We start from the raw sequence: 22,639 nt of genomic DNA on the forward strand, positions 1-22,639 counted from the left end.
ACTCTTCGTGTTGTTGTTTGTTTTGTGTGTTACAATTTTCCCAGAAGTGGTTAGATTCTATGGATTCTTCAATTACATTGAGCTGATTTCTGACGTGCTGTTCCTTCTTTTTCCGTAGTGTATTTCTGTATTGTTTTAGTGATTCACCATAGTGAAGGCGTAGACTCAGGTTTTCAGGGTCTATATGTTTTTGGTTGGATAGGTTTCTCAATTTCTTTCTTTGGGTTTTTTCATTCTTCATCAAACCATTTGTCATTGTTTTTCATTTTCTTAGGTTGTCTGCTTGACATGTTTTGATTTGATAGGGAAGCTGAAAGGTCAAATATACTGTTTAGGGGGGATTGTCTAAAAGGGATTGAATTTGTTAGTGCCTAATTCCTTCTATCTATAGCATTTCTTAGTATTGTGCAGTACCTTTGGCTTTGATGCGTTCAACAGAGTATTGCTCTGTTCAGGTGGACTGTGATTTTGCTATGATCTGATAGGGATGTTAGTGGGCTGACTGTGAACGCTCTGAGAGACTCGAAGTTGTTTTACGTTATACATTATTATTTAACCTTTATTTAACTAGGCAAGACAGTTAAGAACAAATTGTTATTTACAATGATGGTCCTACCCCGGTCAAACCCTAAACCGGACGATGCGCCTCCCTATGGGACTCCCAACCACGGCCGGTTGTGATGCAGCCTAAAATCGAACCAGGGTCTGTAGTGACGCCTCTAGCCCTGAGATGGAGTGCCTTAGAATTCTGCGCCACTCGGGGTTGAGATCAGAGATAAAGTAATCTACAGTACTACTACCAAGGGATGAGCTGTAGGTGTTCCTACCATAGGAGTCTCCTCGAAGCCTACTAATTACTATGTACCGGCGCAGTGTACGACAGAGCTGCAGGAGTTGTGACCCATTCTGTAGTTTTTTTTTTATCATAGTTGTTTCTAGGGGTGCATATTAGCCAGCAGCATACCACCCTGCATACCACTGCTGGCTTGCTTCTGAAGCTAAGCAGGGTTGGTCCTGGTCAGTCCCTGGATGGGAGACCAGATGCTGCTGGAAGTGGTGTTGGAGGGCCAGTAGGAGGCACTCTTTCCTCTGGTCTAAAAAATATCCCAATGCCCCAGGGCAGTGATTGGGGACACTGCCCTGTGTAGGGTGCCGTCTTTCGGATGGGACGTTAAACGGGTGTCCTGACTCTCTGAGGTCATTAAAGATCCCATGGCACTTATCGTAAGAGTAGGGGTGTTAACCCCGGTGTCCTGGCTAAATTCCCAATCTGGCCCTCAAACCATCATGGTCACCTAATAATCCCCAGTTTACAATTGGCTCATTCATCCCCCTCCTCTCCCCTGTAACTATTCCCCAGGTCGTTGCTGCAAATGAGAACGTGTTCTCAGTCAACTTACCTGGTAAAATAACGGTAAAATAAAAAAATAAAAAATAAATAAAAATATTTGGGAGGTTATACTGTCACCTCCAGGTAGGTGTTTGTCCCCTGTGTGCTGAGAGTATCAGGTTCTTGTTCAGTTCTGGCATTTAGGTCGCCAGACTAGTACATGTCCCTTGGCCTGAAAATTATTGATCTCCCCCTCTAGGATGGAGAAGCTGTCATCGTTAAAATATGTGAATTCTATTGGGAGGATATAGGTAACGCACATGAGGACATTTTTCTGTGTTGAGATCATTTCCTTATTAATTTCTAGCCAAATGTAAAATGTTCCTGTTTTGACTCTCTCTCTCTCACTCTTTCTCTCTCTACCTCATCGACCACGCCCCCGCCCCCCCCCCGTCCCCGTCCCTCCTCGAACCCCCCACCCCAGGAGGTTCTCCCAGACAGAAAGAGGGTGACGACAAGGAGCTTCCTGCCCATCGTCCCAGAGGACAAAGACACGGGACGCAACTTCACCTGTGTGGCCAGCAACAAGGCTGTCCCAATGGGAAAACGCACCACCGTCACCCTCAACGTGCACCGTAAGTGTGTTTGTATGTGTGTATGTCTATGTGTATGTGTGAATGTGTTTCAAGATTATTGAATCTTTCTCTCTTTCTTTAACTCCCTCCCTCCCTCCCTCCTGCAGACCCCCCCAAGGTGACCCTATCCATGGAGCCTCGGTCTGTCCTGGAGGGAGAGAGAGTCATCTTCACCTGCCAGGCCACCGCCAACCCTCCCATCATGGGTATCCGGTCAGTAGTAGTCTGATGTGTGTGTGTGTGTGGCCACTTCCACTCCCCACCCCCACCGCCAAATATGGTGCTGTACAACGTGACCGGTCGGGAGTAGGCTACAGTACTAAGAGCGAAATAATCCTACCCTTTCCACATCCTAATTGTAGTCTAACCAATACCCAAATGGAGATTCAGTGAAAATAAAAATCTGATCGAGTTACCAAGACCAGTCTCCATGTTAGTCTCAGAGCAGCGTGAAACGGTGCTGAAATAGTTGACAACACGCGGGTAGGCTATTGCTTCAAATCCTATTATAACAATTGTATGACTTTGGGACTTTCAGTAAGCTACAATTAGCTGCCTTCATTAGCCTACTTTATTTCAAGATTTAGGTCATGGTAACCATTCAGATCACATTAACCATCCCGTTGTTACACACATAGACATTTCCATATATCTGTGTTAGATGCATGTGTGACATAACTCCACCAGTCCTATTTATGATATAATTTAATCATTTAATCGAATTTAAAAAATGTTTTTTTTAATCAATTAGTATATTTGAGTTTAACCACAATATTTGTTGTATTATTTGTTCTGTCTTTTCTGGTGGATTAAACTGAATTTGCAACCAACTATATCTTCGAGATGATTTCGTTTTCAAATAACCGAAAGTGAGCGGTTGTAATCTGTATAAAGGGGAAAAGCCATTCTTGAACATGGGGTGAGACATTCTTATTAATTTGCGAAAGAACCAGTTTAGATTTAAGTATAACTTTTGTATGACTGACGCCTTTAGTGAGAGGTCTAATGCTTTAATATTTAATAAATTCTGTCCCCCGAATTCATATTCATTATATAAATAGGCCCATGTGCACCTTGATATTTGAGACGGAGGCGGGAAGACCTGGTTCACCAGCATCCCCCGATCCCCTTCGGCCGCAGCCGCGCCTAACGGAGAAAGGGGGTACGCCATGCGGCCGTGCCTAACGTTGAAAGGGGGGATGGAACTGGTCGGGCGCAACCCATGCGCCATGGAGAGGCGGGGAACCGAGCGAGAGCAGAAGCCAATCTCCCGGCCCAGAACCCTGCGCCGAGGGAAGGGAGAAGTGGAGGGCGTGGGCCCTACCCTACCCAGTCCCCAGAGAGATAGATACTCCCACAGTGTTTCATTGGTCTGTTTCGCTTGATGGCCCTCCGATCTGCACTTATTTGATGGCCCCCCGACCTGCAACCATTTTCTACGGTTATATACAGTATATGTATTCCCTTTCTTGTAGTGTGTCTGCCCGTTTTACTATCGTCCTGGGCTTATAGATCGAGTCAATCCTTCATCAGATGAACCGCAACATGTCGGCTAAAGCGATTGAATTCATGAATGCTTTTGAAGGTTTTTCATATTGTGATAGTGAAGAGCAAAATTCCTCTCAAGAGAATTAACATTACAGTTACACCAACTGGTAGGCTAATCACACAGTTGTACAAAATGGTGAAGAAAGTTAACCCTCTACATACACAATTTCACACCTGCAGTAGCCGGGCTATTAAACGAATCGTTGGATAACAGATCGGCTCTCGGAACTCATTAACAGGCGTTACTGTGTGTTTTGATATTCTCTCTCTCTCTCTCTCGCACACTTGCTGCCTTGACCTCTGAATGCTCGGCTATGAAAAGCCAACTGAAATGTACTCCTAAGGATCATCATTTAAATCTATGCATTATAGATTTAAATGATGCTGACCGGTTACACCCTCTATAACCTCTGTTTATGTTTATGTTTATGAATAAAGGTGAAATAAATAAATACATATTATTTGACCCCGTCGGTCATTAATTACATTTTGACATTGTATTCAATATCCAACGAGACTATTCAAGCCATCGACTCACTGATGGTTGAAGATGATGGGCGATCGGCAAATGCAATCTGGAATCTGCTGGCATCACAGCACAACATCAATATCGCTCTAATCACAGTCAGAAGACAGTTGAAGAAACTTGGTGGACTTATGGAAAGGCTCTGTAAGATATATATATATATATCTTTATACCTTTATTTATGTATACCTTTATTTAACTAGGCAAGTCAGTTAAGAACAAATTCTTATTTACAATGACGGCATACCCCGGCAAAATCCAGATGACGCTGGGCCAATTGTGCGCCACCCTAGGGAACTCCCAATCACGGCCGGATGTGATACAGCCTGAATTTGAACCAGTGACTGTAGTGATGCCTCTTGCACTGAGATGCAGTGCCTTAGACCGCTGCGCAGCTCGGGAGCCATGGCCAATATGACCAATATTTACAGTCGGAAGTTTACATACACCTTAGCCAAATACATTAAACTCAGTTTTTCACAATTCCTGACATTTAATTCTAGTAAAAATTCCCTTTTTCAGGTCAGTTAAGATCACCACTTTATTTTAAGAATGTGAAATGTCAGAATAATAGTAGAGAGAATGATTTATTTCCGCTTTTATTTCTTTCATCACATTCCCAGTGGGTCAGAAGTTTACATACACTCAATTCGTATTTGGTAGCATTGCCTTTAGATGGTTTAACTTGGGTCAAACGCTTCAGGTAGCCTTCCACAAGCATCCCACAATAAGTTGAGTAAATTTTGGCCCATTCCTCCAGACAGAGCTGGTGTAACTGAGTTAGGTTTGTAGGCCTCCTTGCTCGCACAAGCTTTTTCAGTTCTGCCCACAAATGTTCAATGGGATTGAGGTCAGGGCTTTGGGATGGCCACTCCAATACCTTGACTTTGTTGTCCTTAAGCCATTTTGCCACAACTATATGCTATTGGGGTCATTGTCCATTTGGGGTCATTGTCCATTTGAAGACCCACTTGCGACCAAGCTTTAACTTCCTGACTGATGTCTGAAGTGTTGCTTCAATATATCAACATCACTTTCCTTCCTCATGAATCCATCTATTTTGTGAAGTGCACCAGTCCTTCCTGCAGCAAAGCACCCCCAAAACATGATGCTGCCACCCCCGTGCTTCACGGTTGGGATGGTGTTCTTCGGCTTGCAAGCATCCCCCTTTTTCCTCCAAACATAACGATGCTCATGATGGCCAAACAGTTCTATTTTTTTGTTTCATCAGACCAGAGGATATTTATCCAAAAAGTACGATCTTTGTCCCCATGTGCAGTTGCAAACCGTAGTCTGGCTTTTTTATGGCGGTTTTGGAGCAGTGGCTTCTTCCTTACCAATCGGCCTTTCAGGTTATGTCGATATAGGACTCGTTTTACTGTGGAAATAGATACTTTTGTACCTGTTTCCTCCAGCATCTTCACAAGGTCCTTTGCTGTTGTTCTGGGATTGACTTGCATTTTTCACACCAAAGTACATTCATCTCTAGGAAACAGAACGCGTCTCCTTCCTGAGCGGTATGACGGCTGCGTTGTCCCATAGTGTATATACTTGCGTACAATTGTTTATACAGATGAATGTGGTACCTTCATGCATTTGGAAATTGCTGCCAAGGATGAACCAGACTTGTGGAGGTCTACAATTTGTTTTCTGAGGTCTTGGTTGATTTCTTTTGATTTTCCCATAATGTCAAGCAAAGAGGCACTGAGTTTGAAGGTAGGCTTGAAATACATCCACAGGTACACCTCCAATTGACTCAAATTATGTTAATTAGCCCATCAGAAGCTTCTAAAGCCATGACATAATTTTCTGGAATTTTCCAAGCTGTTTAAAGGCACAGTCAACTCAGGTCATGTAAACTTCTGATCCACTGGAATTGTGATACAGTGAATTATAAGTGACATAATCTGTCTGTAAACAATTGTTTGTGTCATGCACAAAGTAGCTGTGCTAACAGACTTGCCAAAACTATAGTTTGTTCACAAGAAACTTGTGGAGTGGTTGAAAAACGAGTTTTAATGATTCCAACCTAAGTGTTTGTAAACTTCCGACTTCAACTGTATTTAAAAAAAAATTGTCCAGCCCTTTGCCCATTGATCTCCACGGATGGTTGTTGGCATGGTTCTATGCTCTGAAAAAAAAACACATTTGTGTTTTTAGTACACAAATATCGATTTTATTACAACAGTATGCCTACACATTGATAGGCTATATACATTTTTTAAAAGATAATGCACTGAAACCTCTCAGCTCCGACTCATTTTCAAGTTCTCTGGTGTTTACAGTCCTAACCCTGGAACGGGTAGCGCCATAGAAAGAAGCTGGCTTGAAGAAACCTGTCTGTAAGCCGGAAAAGGGGCTGCTCGGACCAAAACACACTGCTGCCTGGGTTTGCATTGCAAATGAGGGCATAAACTGGGTCAAGACGCCAGCAGAGTAAGTAGACCTTTATGTAGTAAAATAAAGGTTAATTAAAAATAAATAACTATAACACAGACGGTAGGCCCACAGTATATCTAAAAAATATTTTTGTAGATCTGCCGACTTTAAACCCGATCGAACTTGTTTGGCTTCAACTGAAAACATTCATCGGTAACTCTGCCAAGCCTACAGTACAAGCAAAGATGAACCGGTGAAGGCCATCAAGACGTTTTGGCTTGAGACATCGACGATACAATTCTCCCCCTACCCTTCTTCTTGGCAAGAGTCTATTGTTCTGCTAATTGCCCATAATGGGTAGATGGATGGCTACTTTTGTATTCAAATGTACTGAATGAATGTATTAACTACAGGTATTTACCATATTTTGGAGATGATTTTGTTTTCAAATAACCAAAAGTGAGCGGTTGTAATCTGAATAAAGGGAAAAGGCCATTCTTAAACATTGGGGGAGACAATAAGCCCTTTCATTTTGTCTGGCTTGCCATTCCAAATGAAATGGAATATTTTTTGCTCATATAATTTAAACAGGTCGCTCTCCTCCTGACTCTCCACTATTTTAGTTAAACGCTTTTGACAGACCGTGATTATTTGAGACCAAAACTTGCGATCAATTGTAGAGTTGAGTTCCTCTGTCCAGTGTCTGTGTTATTTTGCCCATCTTAAACTTTGATTTTTATTGGTCAGTCTGAGATAGGGCTTTTTCTTTGCAAATCTGCCTAGAAAGCCAGCATCCCGGAGTCGCCTCTTCACTGTTGACATTGAGACTGGTGTTTTGCGGGTACTATTTAATGAAGCTGCCAGTTGAGGACTTGTGAGGCGTCTGTTTCTCAAACTGGACACTCTAATGTACTTGTCCTCTTGCTCAGTTGTGCACCAGGACCTCCCACTCCTCTTTCTGTTCTGGTTAGATCCAGTTTATGCTGTTCTGTGAAGGGAGTAGTACTCAGCGTTGTACCAGATCTTCAGTTTCTTGGCAATTTCTCGCATGGAATAGCCTTAATTTCTCAGAACAAGAATAGACTGACGAGTTTCAGAAGAAAGTTCTTTGTTTCTGGCAATTTTGAGCCTGTAATCGAACCCACAAATGCTGATGCTCCAGATACTCAACTAGTCTAAAGAAGGCCAGTTTTATTGCTTCTTTAATCAGGACAACAGTTTTCAGCTGCACTAACATAATTGCAAAAGGGTTTTCTAATGATCAATTAGCCTTTTTAAAATGATAAACTTGGATTAGCTAACACAACGTGCCATTGGAACACAGGAGGGATGGTTGCTGATAATGGGCATCTGTACACCTATGTAGATATTCCATAAAAAATCGGCCGTTTCCAGCTACAATAGTCATTTGCTACATTAACAATGCCTACACTGTATTTCTGATCAATTTGATGTTATTTTAATTTACAATTTCTTTTGCTTTTCTTTCAAAAACAAGGAAATTTCTAAGTGACCCCAAACTTTTGAACAGTGGTGTATGTTATGTCGGAAAAAGTCAGTTATACATTTTTCTGTCCTAGTTAAAAACAAGTTATGATCCAGTAGGGTTTGATTAAATTTCCAATGTCCTCACCCACTTGGGAATTATGTAAGAGTAATACATATGCTAATTATGTGGTGGTCCGACCGAGAGAATGACATAAGAAAGTAATCAAGACGACTAGCTTAATTAAGCCTCCGCCATGTGTATCTCACTAGGTCAGGGTATTTAAGCCTCCATATATCCACTAATATATCCATGACATTCATGATTTACTTAAGTGCATGAGGGTGGTTAGTTTGTAGTGTGTTTTCCTTTACGGTCTATAGAGGTATTTAAAACGGTATTATAATTTCCCACCATAATAATATAGTCTTGTGTTGCTTGTAGGGTTGATAAATTATTATATATATTTTCAAAGAAGCATGGATCATCATTATTTGGACCGTATAGGTTAATACGCCATATCTGTCATCCATCTACCTTGAGGATCTGTTTGGACAATTTGCACATTTGGATCAAATTTACTGTTAATTAATATCATCACGCCTTTTGAATTTCTTTGCCCATGGGAGAAATATGTTTTGCCCCCCCAGCCCTTTTCCCACAAAACTTAATCTAAAATTGTTGAATGAGTTTCCTGTAAACAATAGATATTATATTCCTTCTCTTTTACCCAGGTAAATACTGATCGTCTTTTCTTATTATCATTACAATTACCATTACAATTATAAACTGGCTATACTTATTTCACCAATTACAATCATGCGACATAATATATGTTTGTAAACCTACCATTAAAAAGTAACATGATGATTGAGTGTCTTTCATAGCTGTACCATGATATTTGCATTGCTACCTTAAATTGATCCCCACTATTCTACCCTCTAAAACCCCTCCTCATCCCGAGTTGGGTTGTCATCCCAATGACCGGCAGATCACCCCCAACCCCCCGGGTCCCATGGCTCCCGAGAGACCGGGACCCATCCTTCAAAACGAGCACACAGTGCCACCCACAGAACAGAAGCCGATCAACCTCCAAATGCATTTCCATCACCCTCACCTTGATTTGTATTATATATACCTATTAAAAAAATATATATTAAACAAATCCTGCTTGTATACATTTCCATAATTAGCAATTAATATTTGTAGTAATGTAGGCAGTTTATGCAAGGGATTGTTACCTCGTACCAGTGTTACCATTACAAAAATGTAATTGTGGCAAGCAATTATTATTTTAGGAAACAATTATTGTGATTCATCCTATATTGTCCTACTTACAGTAGGCCCATAAAACAGATAAGGACTTCTCCTTAGTGTATGGGTCTCTCAGGTGGGTGTCTAGAGTATAGGGTTGGGGACCATTCCATCACGATAGGACAGTAAATAAATACATATTAATAATTGATTTTAAATATCTGCACACAATTGAATGCTCTCTTTCATAACCCCTGCTCAACAAACACACATGGGCTCTGGGATTTGCAACCTGCATAGTTTTTCAGTCACTTAACTCCACACTTTTCCAAACACAAAAACACACACCCCACCTTCGATCACAATACATGCGGCCATACCCACGTACTGTGCCTTCTGTGTACCTCTGTGTTTTCATCTCTTCCATGTTGATTCAGTACTTTTGTGTTCCAGTTCCTTATATTTGAGGATGTGTTATTTCACTAATTATCCTTTCTTCTAATATTGTCTTATCAATTTATGAAATACTGTAAATGGAAACTCTAAAACGAATTATTTTCTAACATTCCCTATCTAAAATGGTATATTGTAGTTGTAGTTTATTTCTTTCATAATTGTTGTATTTTATTGCTTTTCTATATATTTTTTTTTTATTACAATCTATAACATATTCAAATCTATTGGAACTTTGGAATGTTTTGAATAGCCATGGAGTAGTCTTTGTTTCTCTGAACATTTGGTTATCAATAAACAGTTAATCGACAACAAGTGTCACGTTCCTGGCCTTATTTTCCTTTGTTTAGCTTTGTTTAGTTGGTCAGGACGTGAGCTGGGTGGGCGGTCTATGTTATGTGTTTCTATGTTTAGGTTCATTGGTAATTAGCCTTATATGGTTCTCAATCAGGGGCAGGTGTTTGACGTTTCCTCTGATTGATAACCATATAAAAGTAGGCTGTTCACACGTTTGTTTGTGGGTGATTGTCTTCCGTGTCTATGTCTAAACGTTAGTAGCTTGTGTGTGCACTTTCGTTTTGTAGCTTCACGGTCGTTGTTGTTTTGTTTAGTTTGTAAGTATTTCGTTAGTTTTACGTCTTCGTTAAAATAAAAGAAGATATATAATTATGACGCTGCGCCTTGGTCCACTTTTTCACCTCAAGACGATCGTGACAGAATTACCCACGAAATACCCAATGAATATGGCTGCCTAAATATAGCTCTCAATCAGAGACAAATGAACAGCAGCTGCCTCTAATTGAGAACCAATCTAGGCAGCCATAGACCTACAAACACCTATACTGTCACGTTCCTGACCTGTTTTACATTGTCTTGTATTTATTTAGTTGGTCCAGGGCGTGAGTTGGGTGGGTTTGTCTATGTGTGATTTTCTATGTTGGGGTTTTTTGTGTTCGGCCTGGTATGATTCTCGATCAGAGGCAGCTGTCAATCGTTGTTCCTGATTGAGAATCATACTTAGGCAGCCTGGGTTTCACGTGTGTTTTGTGGGTGTTTGTTTCCGTGTTTGTGTTTTCACCACACGGTACTGTATAGGTTTCTGCACTTCGTTTATTTCTTTTGTAATTCAGTGTTCAGTTTTTTCGTCATAATAAATCATTATGAACACTAACCACTCTGCGTTTTGGTCCGATCCGTCTCGGCTCTCCTCGTCCGAGGAGGAGGAGGATTATGACAACCGTTACATATACACGACACTGCCCCATTAAACATACAAACCCCTAGACAATACAAAAACACATACATTCCCCATGTCACACCCTGACCTAACTAAAATAATACAGAAAACAAAGATAACTAAGGCCAGGGCGTGACAACAAGAGCTACACGTTTTTCCTTCGGGAACTGATCCTTCATGCCTTTTTTCGTGCCAGCAAGTCTTTTACCCAGGTTTTTATCTTGAAAAAAAGTCACCTCTATGTGTGAAACTGTGTACACATTCGAGTGTGATTTCGTGGACAGCTTCGCGTGGGATCTGAAGCGCTGTAAGGAGGAACTCCCCAACCACACCCTCAGGAACTTCTCCTTCTTTCTCTTGGATACCAGTAAGTACCAGATTCTCTTTCATGGATCTAGTCTGTAAGTCAAGTAAGGCTTCTCTCAGAAAGACGTTCTCCTTTTTAAGTTCATTGACATCGGTTTCAATCTTATTGACTCTCCCTTTTTAGCTTGTTTGAATCTTTCTCCAATGTCGCAGCTTTTTCGACACTCATCTTGAGGCTTGCCTTCAACTCCTTTATATCCTTACTGACTAATTCAAGTATGCCCAGTTTGTCATTTATTGATTTTAACAGATCGGTTTCGACCTTTACCATTACCGGTGGTGAATTTTAAAAAATTGTCTGTAGAAAAGTCACGTTTTTGTTTCGGCATTAGTTCCCCTGTTTTACTCTCCGTCATGTTTGGATGTTGCTTGTTTTCGTAACATGTGTTGTTACATTTACATAGTCTCATGATTTGTTTTGTGTTGTTATCCAGATTGAAGGTTATAACCAACCAGTTTGTGAAGTGCTAATATTTAGTCTAACTTACCGCTATTGAATATTACGTTTTTATCTTGAGGTGATCTACATTGCTGTTCAGTCCGCCATCTAGCCTGCTCCCTTTTAAAAACATACTGTAGCTTGTGTCTTGGCACAACTTACCCTGGGTATGGGCATTGGTGGAGCCAGAGGGGTGTCCGGGTTGGCACTTGACACCTCTGACATCTGATTGGCCACCCCAAAATGTAATTCGCTACTGGCAGTTTGATGCTGATTGACATTTCATTTCACCTCTTGTTGAAAGAAGATTTATGACGTTCTGCGGCGCATTTTTTAAAATTGAGGATGAGGAAGAGAGAATATTAACGTTGGTTGCAAGATACAGAAGAATAAGAAGAAAATACAGAAGAAGAGAATATTTCCACAGCTCCACAAGCTCTTTTCACGATTGGCGAAAGCATCATATTTGAAGTAAGTTTTAAGGTTCAGCATCGGGTTTAGGTTTCCTGAACAACTTTTACGAAAGTTGAGTCGCTGTGTAAGTTAACGTTAGACCTTTGGCTCCATTAACAAACAGGCAGTTCACTGTTTTTTTCTCTCCTGCAGAAGCTTTATTACTTTGTATCTGGCTCAAACGTTCATCTCAAGTGGCTTGCAGTTCAGAAAGAGCTGTATCCACAGCAGCAGCCCAGGGAACTACAGAGACTTACGGATGTAAGGTGGGCATGCAGATACATAGCATGCCGTAATCTGAGGGACAGGCTTCCAGCAGTTCTGAGTGCTACAGGATATCACACTTGAAAATAGTGGTGATAGATCAGTGGAGGCAAGGGGCCTTCTTTCTCAGATTTACATTTCATAGGGCTTTTGGTTACCTTTTGTAAAGTGCTTGGTGATGCCAAATGTCTTTCTGACATGCTCCAATCAAGCTCTCTTGACCTAGCAAGGGCTGTGGATCTAGTAGGTGCCCTTACAGACACATTACAGGACTACAGAAGTGAGGGTTACTTTGGAGAACTATGGAAAGAGGTTGAAGAGATTGTAGAGCACTGCAAAATAAGTGTACAAACAATGTGCAAAAGAGCCTAAAACAAGCTGATGATTTCACGACTCATTGATGATGAGCACTGTAATCACAGAAAAATTGTGACCAAAGAAATGGTGAGAGTTTCCAAAGAGCAATCTTTTATCAGGTGCTTGACAGTCTCACAGCTAAGCTGCAGAGGGTATTTCAAAGAAGAACTGCAAGATAATGCAATGGGTCCAGTCTCTCAATGCAAAGAGTACAACATTCTTGAATGAGGTGCCTCTGTTTGCCTTTGCTCAGACCTTTTGAGTCAGATTTGAGGTCCATCAAACCAAGCGACCATGGGAGAGAGAAAAGTGGAAAGGACAGACGGTCTACTCTCCTTGACTTTGTTGTGTTTCTAGAACCTTATAAAGAGGTCTTCCATGAGCTATTTCGACTTTGTAAGATTTCAGTTGTTACACCAGTCAGCAGTGCTTCTTATGAGAGAAGCTTCTCAGCTTTAAAACTGATTAAAACCCACCTTAGGACAACAACGGTTGATGACAATTCCCCTCGGAATTCTCAGTGTTGAGTTAAGGAGGGCCCAAACTCAACATGGATGTGTTTGTGAAACATTTTGCCAGTTCTCACCAGAACCACAGAATTATGCTGTTTTAAATCTACCTAGGATAATTTGGCACTTAGGTTGTCCCTCTGTTCATGATGGAAACCTACACTGTGTACTAGCTAGTACACTGACATTCTAAAATGATAAATCCAAAGGGTTTCATGTCACACAGATTTGATTAGGTCTTGATTAGGACAATTCCAAAACTTTTCTTTGCTATTAGTTAACATAATATATATGAGCATAAATATGATATGTTTGTAATTTTGATGCGCAAAAAAAATATTTTTATTTTTCAATTCCATTTCTGCTTGATACCTGGTATGTCAAATTGCAGTGTTTTTTTGTATGTAAATAAACTATGCAATTTATGTAACACACAAATGCTATCTTATCTCCTTGGTGCTTGAGCTTAATTTTCTGAAAATATTTTGGATGTTCAACACTTATAGATTCAGATTATATTCATGAAAACAGAGTGACCCAAGTCTCTTCAGTACGTTTGTGTGTGTGTGTGTGTGTGTGTGGTGTGTGTGTGTGTGTGTGTGCGTGTGTGCGTGCGTGCGAAATTGAGCTGCAGTTCCGAGGTAGAGACACTGACTATTCATAGTATGTTAAAGAATTCTAGTGAAGTAACCCTTTTGGACCTCACTATCTGCCACATTGAAGAACTCCGGGTTAAGTGAATTATCACTTCTACCTCTAATCAGATATCATAGGATTCATTCATGCTCCTTAGATGCCACGTTAGGGTTACACACACATTTTCTGTCATGGTCTATGGACCCCCTGAAGTTGCCTTGGCCACCCCATGTATAAAACTCCAGTTCCGCCATTCGGTATGGGGTAAGTTGAGCAAAGGGACAGGCTGAGTTGAGCCGGGGTAAGTGGGTGATGTTGTCCTGTGACGTGGAATGGGGGGGGCGTTGATCAGCTTTAATATTGCAGATTGATGGAAGCTACAATCTATGTAATTGTCTGAATCATTTCCAATCCCCCAAGCTGTCATCAAGGCAAAGGGTGGCTACTTTGAAGACGCTAAAATATCGAATGTATTTCGATGTGTTTAACACTTTTTTGGTTACAACATGATTCCATATGTGTTGTTTCATAGTTTTGATGTCTTCACTAATATTCTACATTGTAGAAAATAGTAAAAAATTCAGAAAAACCATTGAATGAGTAGGCGTGTCCAAACTTGACTGCTGCTGTGTATATATAGACATCTTTTTAAAATATGTTTCGCTTTATTATTTTCCCCTAACCCTACTACCCCTCCTCTAATTGGAGTAAACTAATGAACCACAACACGTACGCTTCTACTGCCAGCTTATACGTACTATATACATTTTACAGACACAATCTATTTTACAATAGTTATCTTTTTTTCTTTTTTTTTTTACTCCTATCCTATTGTAATGTATATCGTAAATAATATATATGCCTACATTCAGATATAGATCTCTTTGTTCAATATCACTTACTCTTCCATTTCGCGACTAGTTGTTCGGGACAGGGATGTTGTTTCAATGTGCCAATTTGTAGGCAAATTCTCTTTAGTTGAGGCCGACTAAGTCCATAAAACAAGATTCTCGATATGTTTAGGCAAGCATGTTTGTTTTCTTTTTTGTCATTGTAACTCTTGAGTTTCATTCAGTCAATTTATTTCATCCATTGCTGCTGCTCAAATGGACTTCTTCCCTTCTCTCGCTTCCTTGGCTGCTCTCTCAAGAACGTCAGACCCCTAGACCCCTGCTGGTTTTACGTTTGGCGTACACGGGGCATGATGATTTCTGCTCTGTACCAATACAAATGCACTATCTTGAGTTCATATGCATGAAACATTGGAGAAATACTATACATGTTACGCATATTATGCATAAAACTGACAAGATGCCATCCTCATTTGTATGGCGTATGGTTCCCATTGGCTCAACTTACTCCATGGCCATTGGCTCGACTTACTCAAATGCAAACATTTTGACTATATTAGCCAACACAGCTACAAGGATACACTAAAATGCTAGATTTAGGACCTCATACTTTAGCTTATGGAGACCCCAACTGATGTACAACAAAAATATGAAAACTATCTACGTTGGTTTAGATTGTAGCCTCATGAAACCTATAACACAATACATTTATTTGACTTTGTGAAAATCTGTTTTTTGGACCTCCATGAAATTATGACCTCTTCCTAAATATTTGGTTAAATTATAAATGCTGTGTATGGTTTCCTAGAAACAATGGGTGGCTCAACTAACCCTTTGGCTTAACTTACCCCACTCTCCCCTATCAGCAAAACGTAGTGAAACATTTTGCAACAGTAAACCAAAAACAAGCATTTCATATTGGACAAGTTCAGGTAGTCCCTCCCCGTTTCCGTTTCTGTTTTCTTCCATTTGGTGTCTAGTGAATACAACCTGTGAAAGGTTATCTGTTTGTGTGCGCTTGTGCTATGTGAACATGTACTGTAGTGGAGATCAGTGTGGCTATGTGACACCTGTGTGTCTCTCTCAGGTGGGCGAAGGGTGGTGTTCTCCTGGAGGGGGCGAGGGAGAGTGTGTTTGTGACCCCAGTAGACCACTCCTTTCACACCGAGCCGGTCTCCTGCTCTGTGTCCAACGCTGTGGGACACACCAACCTCAGCATCGTGGTCGACGTACACTGTGAGTCTGACTATTAGATAGATGTTATTGTCCTCTGAAGAGGAAATTCATTTCCACAGCTCATACATTTACATATCAAGACCAACAAACACATCACCTAGACTTGTCATTTACAGTTCCATACCTCCATACACTTAAGACAGCAGATAAACAGACAGAAGACTGAGACCACACATTAGTCTGTTGTCTGTTTATCTGCTTTCTTATCTACTGTATCTGTCTGTCCGGCCGTCCATCCATCCCAGGGCATGCAGGGCACGAGACCCCCCCCCCCCCCCCCATTTGTAGAATTGCGGTAAATTAGCTTTCAAACAGCAACATTTTATCTCAGCCCCCATGGTCCATCTCATCCCAAACCATGCTCCCGAGTGGCGCTGTGGTCTAAGACACTGCATCTCAGTGCAAGAGGCGTCACTGCAGTACCTGGTTCCAATCCAGGCTGCATAACATCTGGCCGTGATTGGGAGTCCCATAGGGTGGTGCCCAATTAGCCCAGCGTCGTCCGGGTTTGGCCAGGGGTAGGCCGTCATTATACATAAGAATTTGTTTTTAACTGACTTGCGTAGTTAAATAGAAATAAAAATCTCAATTGGGTTGAGGTCGGGTGATTGTGGAGGCCAGGTCATCTGATGCAGCACTCCATCACTCTCCTTCTTGGTCAAATAGCCTGGAGGTGTGCTGGGTCATTGTCCTGTTGAAAAACAAATGACAGTCCCACTAAGCACAAACCAGATGGGATAGCGTATTGCTGCAGACAATGTCACCAGCAAAGCACCCCCACACCATTACACCTCCTCCATGCTTCACGGTGGGAACCACACAAATAAAATACAATTTTATTGGTCACATACACGTGATTAGCAGATTTTATTATAGGTGTAGCGAAATGCTTTTGCTTCTAGCTTTGACACCTACATGCGGAGATCATCTGTTCACCTACTCTGCGTCTCACAAAGACACGGCGGTTCAGACCAAAGAACATATTTCCACCGGTCTAATGCCCATTGCTCGTGTTTCTTGGCCCAAGCAAGTCTCTTCTTATTATTGGTGTCATTTAGTAGTGGTTTCTTTGCAGCAATTTGGCCACGAAGGCCTGATTCACGCAGTCTCCTCTGAACAGTTGATGTTGAGATGTGTCTGTTACTTGAACTCTGTGAAGCATTTATTTGGGCTGCAATTTCTGAAGCTGGTAAATTTAATGTAGTGATGCACCGATATGACATTTTTGGCCGATACTGATATCCGATATTACAATTTTTTGCGGCCTTTTAAGCATTCTAGTACAGTTAAGTAGTTAACAGACACACATGGACGCAGCGGTCTAAGGCACTGCATCTCAGTGCAAGAGTCCCTGGTTCGAATCCAGGCTGTATCACATCAGGCTGTGATTGGGAGTCCCAAAGAGCAGCGCACAATTGACCCAGCGTCGTCCGGGCCGTCATTGTAAATAAGAATTTGTTCTTAATTGGCTTGCATAATTAAATAAAGGTTACACACACACACACACACCACACTGACCAAAAAGTTATTTTGTTAGCATTTACGTATGTCCCCATTACCAGTAAAACATAATCAAAACCTATATATTTCACTTACTTGCTGTGCTGTTTCGTTGTTCATTTGTTCAGTCGTTTCATTCTCAACCAGGATTTCTATGGAACGCCATTTGGGTCTTTGTGTGTCCAAAAAGATACACGTCAAATAACACTTGTCTCACGCACCTACCGTGCTGGTCATAAAAAAGCTAGCTAGCTCATGGATATAAACAATGTAGTTATTCCTCAAAAACATAGCATACCGACATAATCTGTTTCAGTAGCTATAGTTAGCTAGCTAACTATATAGCTAGGTGTCATCGTCTAGAATAACCCTAATTTATAAGTCAGTTATTATTTGATTAATGATGGTCGGACCCATCTATGTGACGCTAGCCACAATAATGATTAGCCACAATAGTGGACTTTGCGGTTAGCCTTCAAAATAAATGTATTCCATTATTCTAATATTTGTATTCATTTGCATCACTGTCAATGCCATGCTTTTATTTTGAAGGCAACCCGCAAATTCCACTATTGTGCCTAATCCTTATTGTGTCTAGCCTCACAACACATAACCCAGTCCGGTCGAGCCTCACGAGCCAGATTAACCTAGCTCTGCTTATATCGTTAGCTTTGGGCAACAGGGTTAAGTAGCTGGCTAGCTATTTATTTTCATGAACTAAAGTTTAATTTCAATAGGCGTACAAACAAGTGGCAACCAAGCTTATACTTACTCACAAGGATTCCTAAATCATTGCTAAGAATAATGAAAATGACTGCAGTTTCTACTGGTCATTGATTTCAGGCTGATGGTATTGGTGCTAGCTAGGTACCAAGCTAAAGCTAGCTAACCCGGAAGTTGCGGTCGAACAAATTATGCTTTATTACCAACGCGTTATTGTAAACTCATTGTTCTTCGCCGGTGTTTGCTTGTTTACAGACTTTTTTTTAGTACAGCTTTGACAGTGCTACTGTATCTTTTTTGATACGCAAAGACCCAAACGGCGTTCCATAGTATGTATATCATGAAGCTAATAGCAGTGAAGCTACTACTGTGTATCTCCGGTAGGGCAACATCTGAAAAATAGCTGAGCACCGGTACACACTACCAATTGCGCAAACATCACCAATGACAGAGAACGGTTAATTTTCAAGGGCAATGAGTTCCATTATCTTGGCTTTAATGGATTTCGCCATTAAGTTGTCTCACTGAAAATGTCTTACTCTTTCAAATGACTGCTCGACTTGTTGACTGCTCGATCCACACAGCAGACATTGTGGGCTAGGTTAGGAATGCTGTGTTGCACGTGTAGCGCAACATTTTACGTGGCATCATTACATCCTGTACCTACGTTATATAGGTATGCACGGTAGCTTTGACATCAGTTTTTAACATCGGCGTTAAACTAGACATCGGGCCGATACCGATGATGGAATTTTTAGCTAATATCGGCCGATTCCGATATGTTCACCGATATATCGTGCATCCCTACTTTAATGAACTTATCCTCTGCAGCAGAGGTATCTCTGGGTCTTCCTTTCCTGTGGCAGTCCTCACGAGAGCCAGTTTCATCAAAGCGCTTCATGGTTTTTGCGACTGCACTTTAAGAAACTTTCAAAGTTCTTGAAATGTTCCGTATTGACTGACCTTCTCTTAAAGTTATGATGGTCTGCCGTTTCTTTTTGCTTATTTGAGCTGTTCTTGCCATAATATGAACTTGGTCTTTTACCAAATAGGGCTATCTTCTGTAAACCACCCCTACCTTGTCACAACACAACTGATTTTCTCAAACGCATTAAGAAGGAAAGAAATGTCACAAATAAACTTTTAACCAGGCACACCTGTTAATTGAAATGCGTAGGCAAGTCAGTTAAGAACATATTCTATTCTGTATACCTGTTTAACTACTCTGTCTGTCTGTCTGTCTGTCTGTCTGTCTGTCTGTCTGTCTGTCTGTCTGCCTGTCTGCCTGCCTGCCTGCCTGCCTGCCTGCCTGCCTGCCTGCCTGTCTGCCTGTCTGCCTGTCTGTCTGTCTGTCTGTCTGTCTGTCTGTCTGTCTGTCTGTCTGTCTGTCTGTCTGTCAGATGGTCCTATCCTGAAGGGGGCGCTCACTCCGATTACAGTGGACATTGACTTTGACGCCAAACTCAACTGCAAGTGGGCCGGAAACCCTCCACTCACACTCACCTGGACCAAGAAAGGATCTAACATGGTGAGAACTGAGAAGCTATCCTCTGCTATAAATCCTGGGTTGGGGTCAATTCCATTTAAATTAATTCAATTCAGCAAGTTATTCTAATTCATATTTTTCGCAATGCTTGTCCATGAGAAACAATTTCACTTTACTTCCACAATTGACTGAACTAAAATGGAATTGACCCCAGCACTGCTGCGATCCAGGACCCTGAAACCCCATACCCATATCCATTCTACCAGTGCTTGACTTGTACTGAAAGAGGTGCCAGATGTAACTCATTTTGGATGCTGGTACTCTTTATATTTCGGTACTGGTAATCATCAAATTTAAGGTTAATATTGCCCACCGGCCCAATTTAAATACCCTAACCCATAAAAGCAGCACTACATTGATCCTTGTCCCACCTGAACTTCTTACTCTCCCCAAACCTAAATCTAACCCCCCCAACCCAACTAATGTTGAACTCCTAACCTATGCCCTAAATATTTTATTAATGCTTTATAACTACTGTAATAAAAAAACATATTGGAGCCTGCTGCTGAGAAAATCAACATGTTTTATTAATGAAATATCTCCCTTCCTCCCTCCCTTTGCAACTCGGTTCCATCTAATCTCCCTCCCGTACGTGTGTGCGTACCTGTGTGTGTCCTTTTCAGGTCCTTAGTAACAATGAGGAGCTGGTCCTGAAGTCCGTAAACCAGGCAGACGCGGGCCAGTATGTGTGTAAGGCCATCGTCCCCAGGATCGGAGTGAGAGAGACTGAGGTCAATCTTATAGTCAACGGTCAGTTACAGTACAGCCATGTATAGTGTACACACACAAACACACACAGACACACACATACATACAGTGTTACTTTTAACATTACTACCCTCTTGCTGCTGTTACTACTTTTGGGTCCATATTCATAAAGTGTCTCAGAATATGAGTGCTGATATAGGATCAGGTTCCCCTTGTCTACCACAAATTTCCCCTCATTATCACTTGTTTTGTCATAAGTGGAGTCTAAATAGCTGTATCTGTCTGTCTCTCACCCAGGCCCTCCCATCATCTCCAGCGAGCCAGTGCAGTACACAGTGAGAGGGGAGAGAGGAGAGGTCAAGTGCTATATCGCCAGCACCCCTCCACCCGATAAGATTGTGAGTGAAGTGAACTCTGTGAGATATCCTATGAAATATCTCTAACCCTTCATAATAACTTTCATGTATATGCATTTATAAATGCTTACAAATGCTTTGTAAATGGTCTAATTTATTTTTGAGTGTAAGGCTTTGTGAAAAGAGCGAGTGAATGAATGAATAGGAGCTGTACTGACAACATGGGGTGTGAGAGGGGGATGATGTGAGAATGAAGGGGAGAGTAAAATTAGGTACCTTTCAGTATCGATTATCCACTACACCAGCAGAGACATGACAGAAATCTGTGCTTTATTAAAAAAGTCTCCCCTCCTGCCTTTTAGTGTCTGCATCCCAAATGGCACCATATTCCCTTTATAGTGCACTACTTTTGACCAGAATACTGTCAAAAGTAGTGCACTATAAAGGGAATAGTGAGCCATTTGTGACAGCCTGTGGGTGCTTGGAGCATATAGTGTGATACGACATTTATAGTTTTAACTTAATGCAGAGAAAGAGGACCTATGAAATATGGCGCTGTGTACTTGTGAGAAAGGACACAGGGGGCTGGTGAAGGGGAGTGAGGGAAGAGGAGGGGATAACTTCAAAATCTTTTATTTATTTTTCTGCCTCCTCCAGTCGCTTTGCCTTTTTCATTTTTGGGGGGTTAAAAGGTACATTAGCACAACATATTTGATGTATTTCTTCTCCACATTTAATAGTTTTACTACTTCAGCAGATTTACGGTAGAAACATCTGCTAGACTCTCTATTGCTCGTGTACACCTGCCTCGACCAGGTGTGTGTGTGTCGGCATGCCTGTGTCCTTGGGTGTGTTTGTGTTAAAGACACGGAACCCAATGTAGTGTGTGTGTGTGTGTGTGTGTGTGTGTGTGTGTGTGTGTGTGTGTGTGTGTGTGTGTGTGTGTGTGTGTGTGTGTGTGTGTGTGTGTGTGTGTGTGTGTGTATGTATGGTTATGTGAGTACTTATATGTTGTGTTTGAATATACAGTATGGCTATGTAGACAGATTTTCTATTCTCCATTGACTCACAGTTTTTATTGTTGTGCGCGCATGTGTGTTTGATTCCTTACAGGTGTGGGCGTGGAAGGAGAACGTGTGGGAGAAGGAGAAGGGGACTCTGCTGGAGAGGTACACGGTGGAGCAGAGTAAACCTCACTCCCAGGGAGGGGCTGTCCTCTCCACCCTCACCATCAACAACGTCATGCAGTCTGACTTCTACTCTCCGTACAACTGCACCGCCTGGAACGCCTTCGGACCCGGGACCATGATCATCACCTTGGAGGAGAAAGGTACACCTTAAAGCTGGCTGGATTCAGGCCAGAATCTGGTCTAGCAGTAGTCCATCCGACCTCCCCCAAAGAGGCGATCCCCGGGTCCACCACTTGCCCCTTTCCTCTCTGCTTCCCACACTAATCTCCCCCTCTCATTCATGTATGTATCTATCGATATCTAAACAAAATACATAAAGAGGATGGGAATTCCACTCCACATCCTTAAAAAGTAAGTCACTTTGGATAAAAGTGTCTGCTACATGGCATACTGTATGTTAGCATTACATGTTGGTATAACCATGTGTCTCTGTCTCTCTTGTCTCTGTGCACAGAGATAGTTCCGGTGGGGATTATAGCTGGTGGAACAGTTGGATCCTCCATCCTGCTCCTGATCTTTCTGCTGGCTCTGGCCTTCTTCCTCTACCGCCAACGAAAAGGCAGTGAGTACTGTACCCACCAGCTACCACGCCCTCTGCATGCAACATCTCTCTGTGTGTGCATGTCTGTGTGTTTTGTCATTCATATAGGACGTGTC

At 41.6% G+C, this 22,639-nt stretch overlaps 1 protein-coding gene across 1 annotated transcript in view; it reads left to right on the forward strand.

Moving 5' to 3' along the window:
* Window positions 1–22,639, forward strand: part of LOC129824462 (kin of IRRE-like protein 1) — a 104,076-nt gene that overhangs the window by 55,903 nt on the left and 25,534 nt on the right. The window contains exons 5-12 of the mRNA XM_055884152.1: window positions 1,815–1,965; window positions 2,073–2,178; window positions 15,811–15,959; window positions 19,583–19,710; window positions 20,352–20,478; window positions 20,734–20,834; window positions 21,906–22,122; window positions 22,437–22,544. Of these exons, the coding sequence (XP_055740127.1) occupies window positions 1,815–1,965; window positions 2,073–2,178; window positions 15,811–15,959; window positions 19,583–19,710; window positions 20,352–20,478; window positions 20,734–20,834; window positions 21,906–22,122; window positions 22,437–22,544 (1,087 nt within the window). The remainder of the gene's footprint in view (window positions 1–1,814; window positions 1,966–2,072; window positions 2,179–15,810; window positions 15,960–19,582; window positions 19,711–20,351; window positions 20,479–20,733; window positions 20,835–21,905; window positions 22,123–22,436; window positions 22,545–22,639) is intronic.

This window comes from Salvelinus fontinalis, chromosome 26 (genome assembly GCF_029448725.1).
Source record: "Salvelinus fontinalis isolate EN_2023a chromosome 26, ASM2944872v1, whole genome shotgun sequence".
In the NCBI taxonomy this organism is placed as follows: domain Eukaryota; kingdom Metazoa; phylum Chordata; class Actinopteri; order Salmoniformes; family Salmonidae; genus Salvelinus; species Salvelinus fontinalis.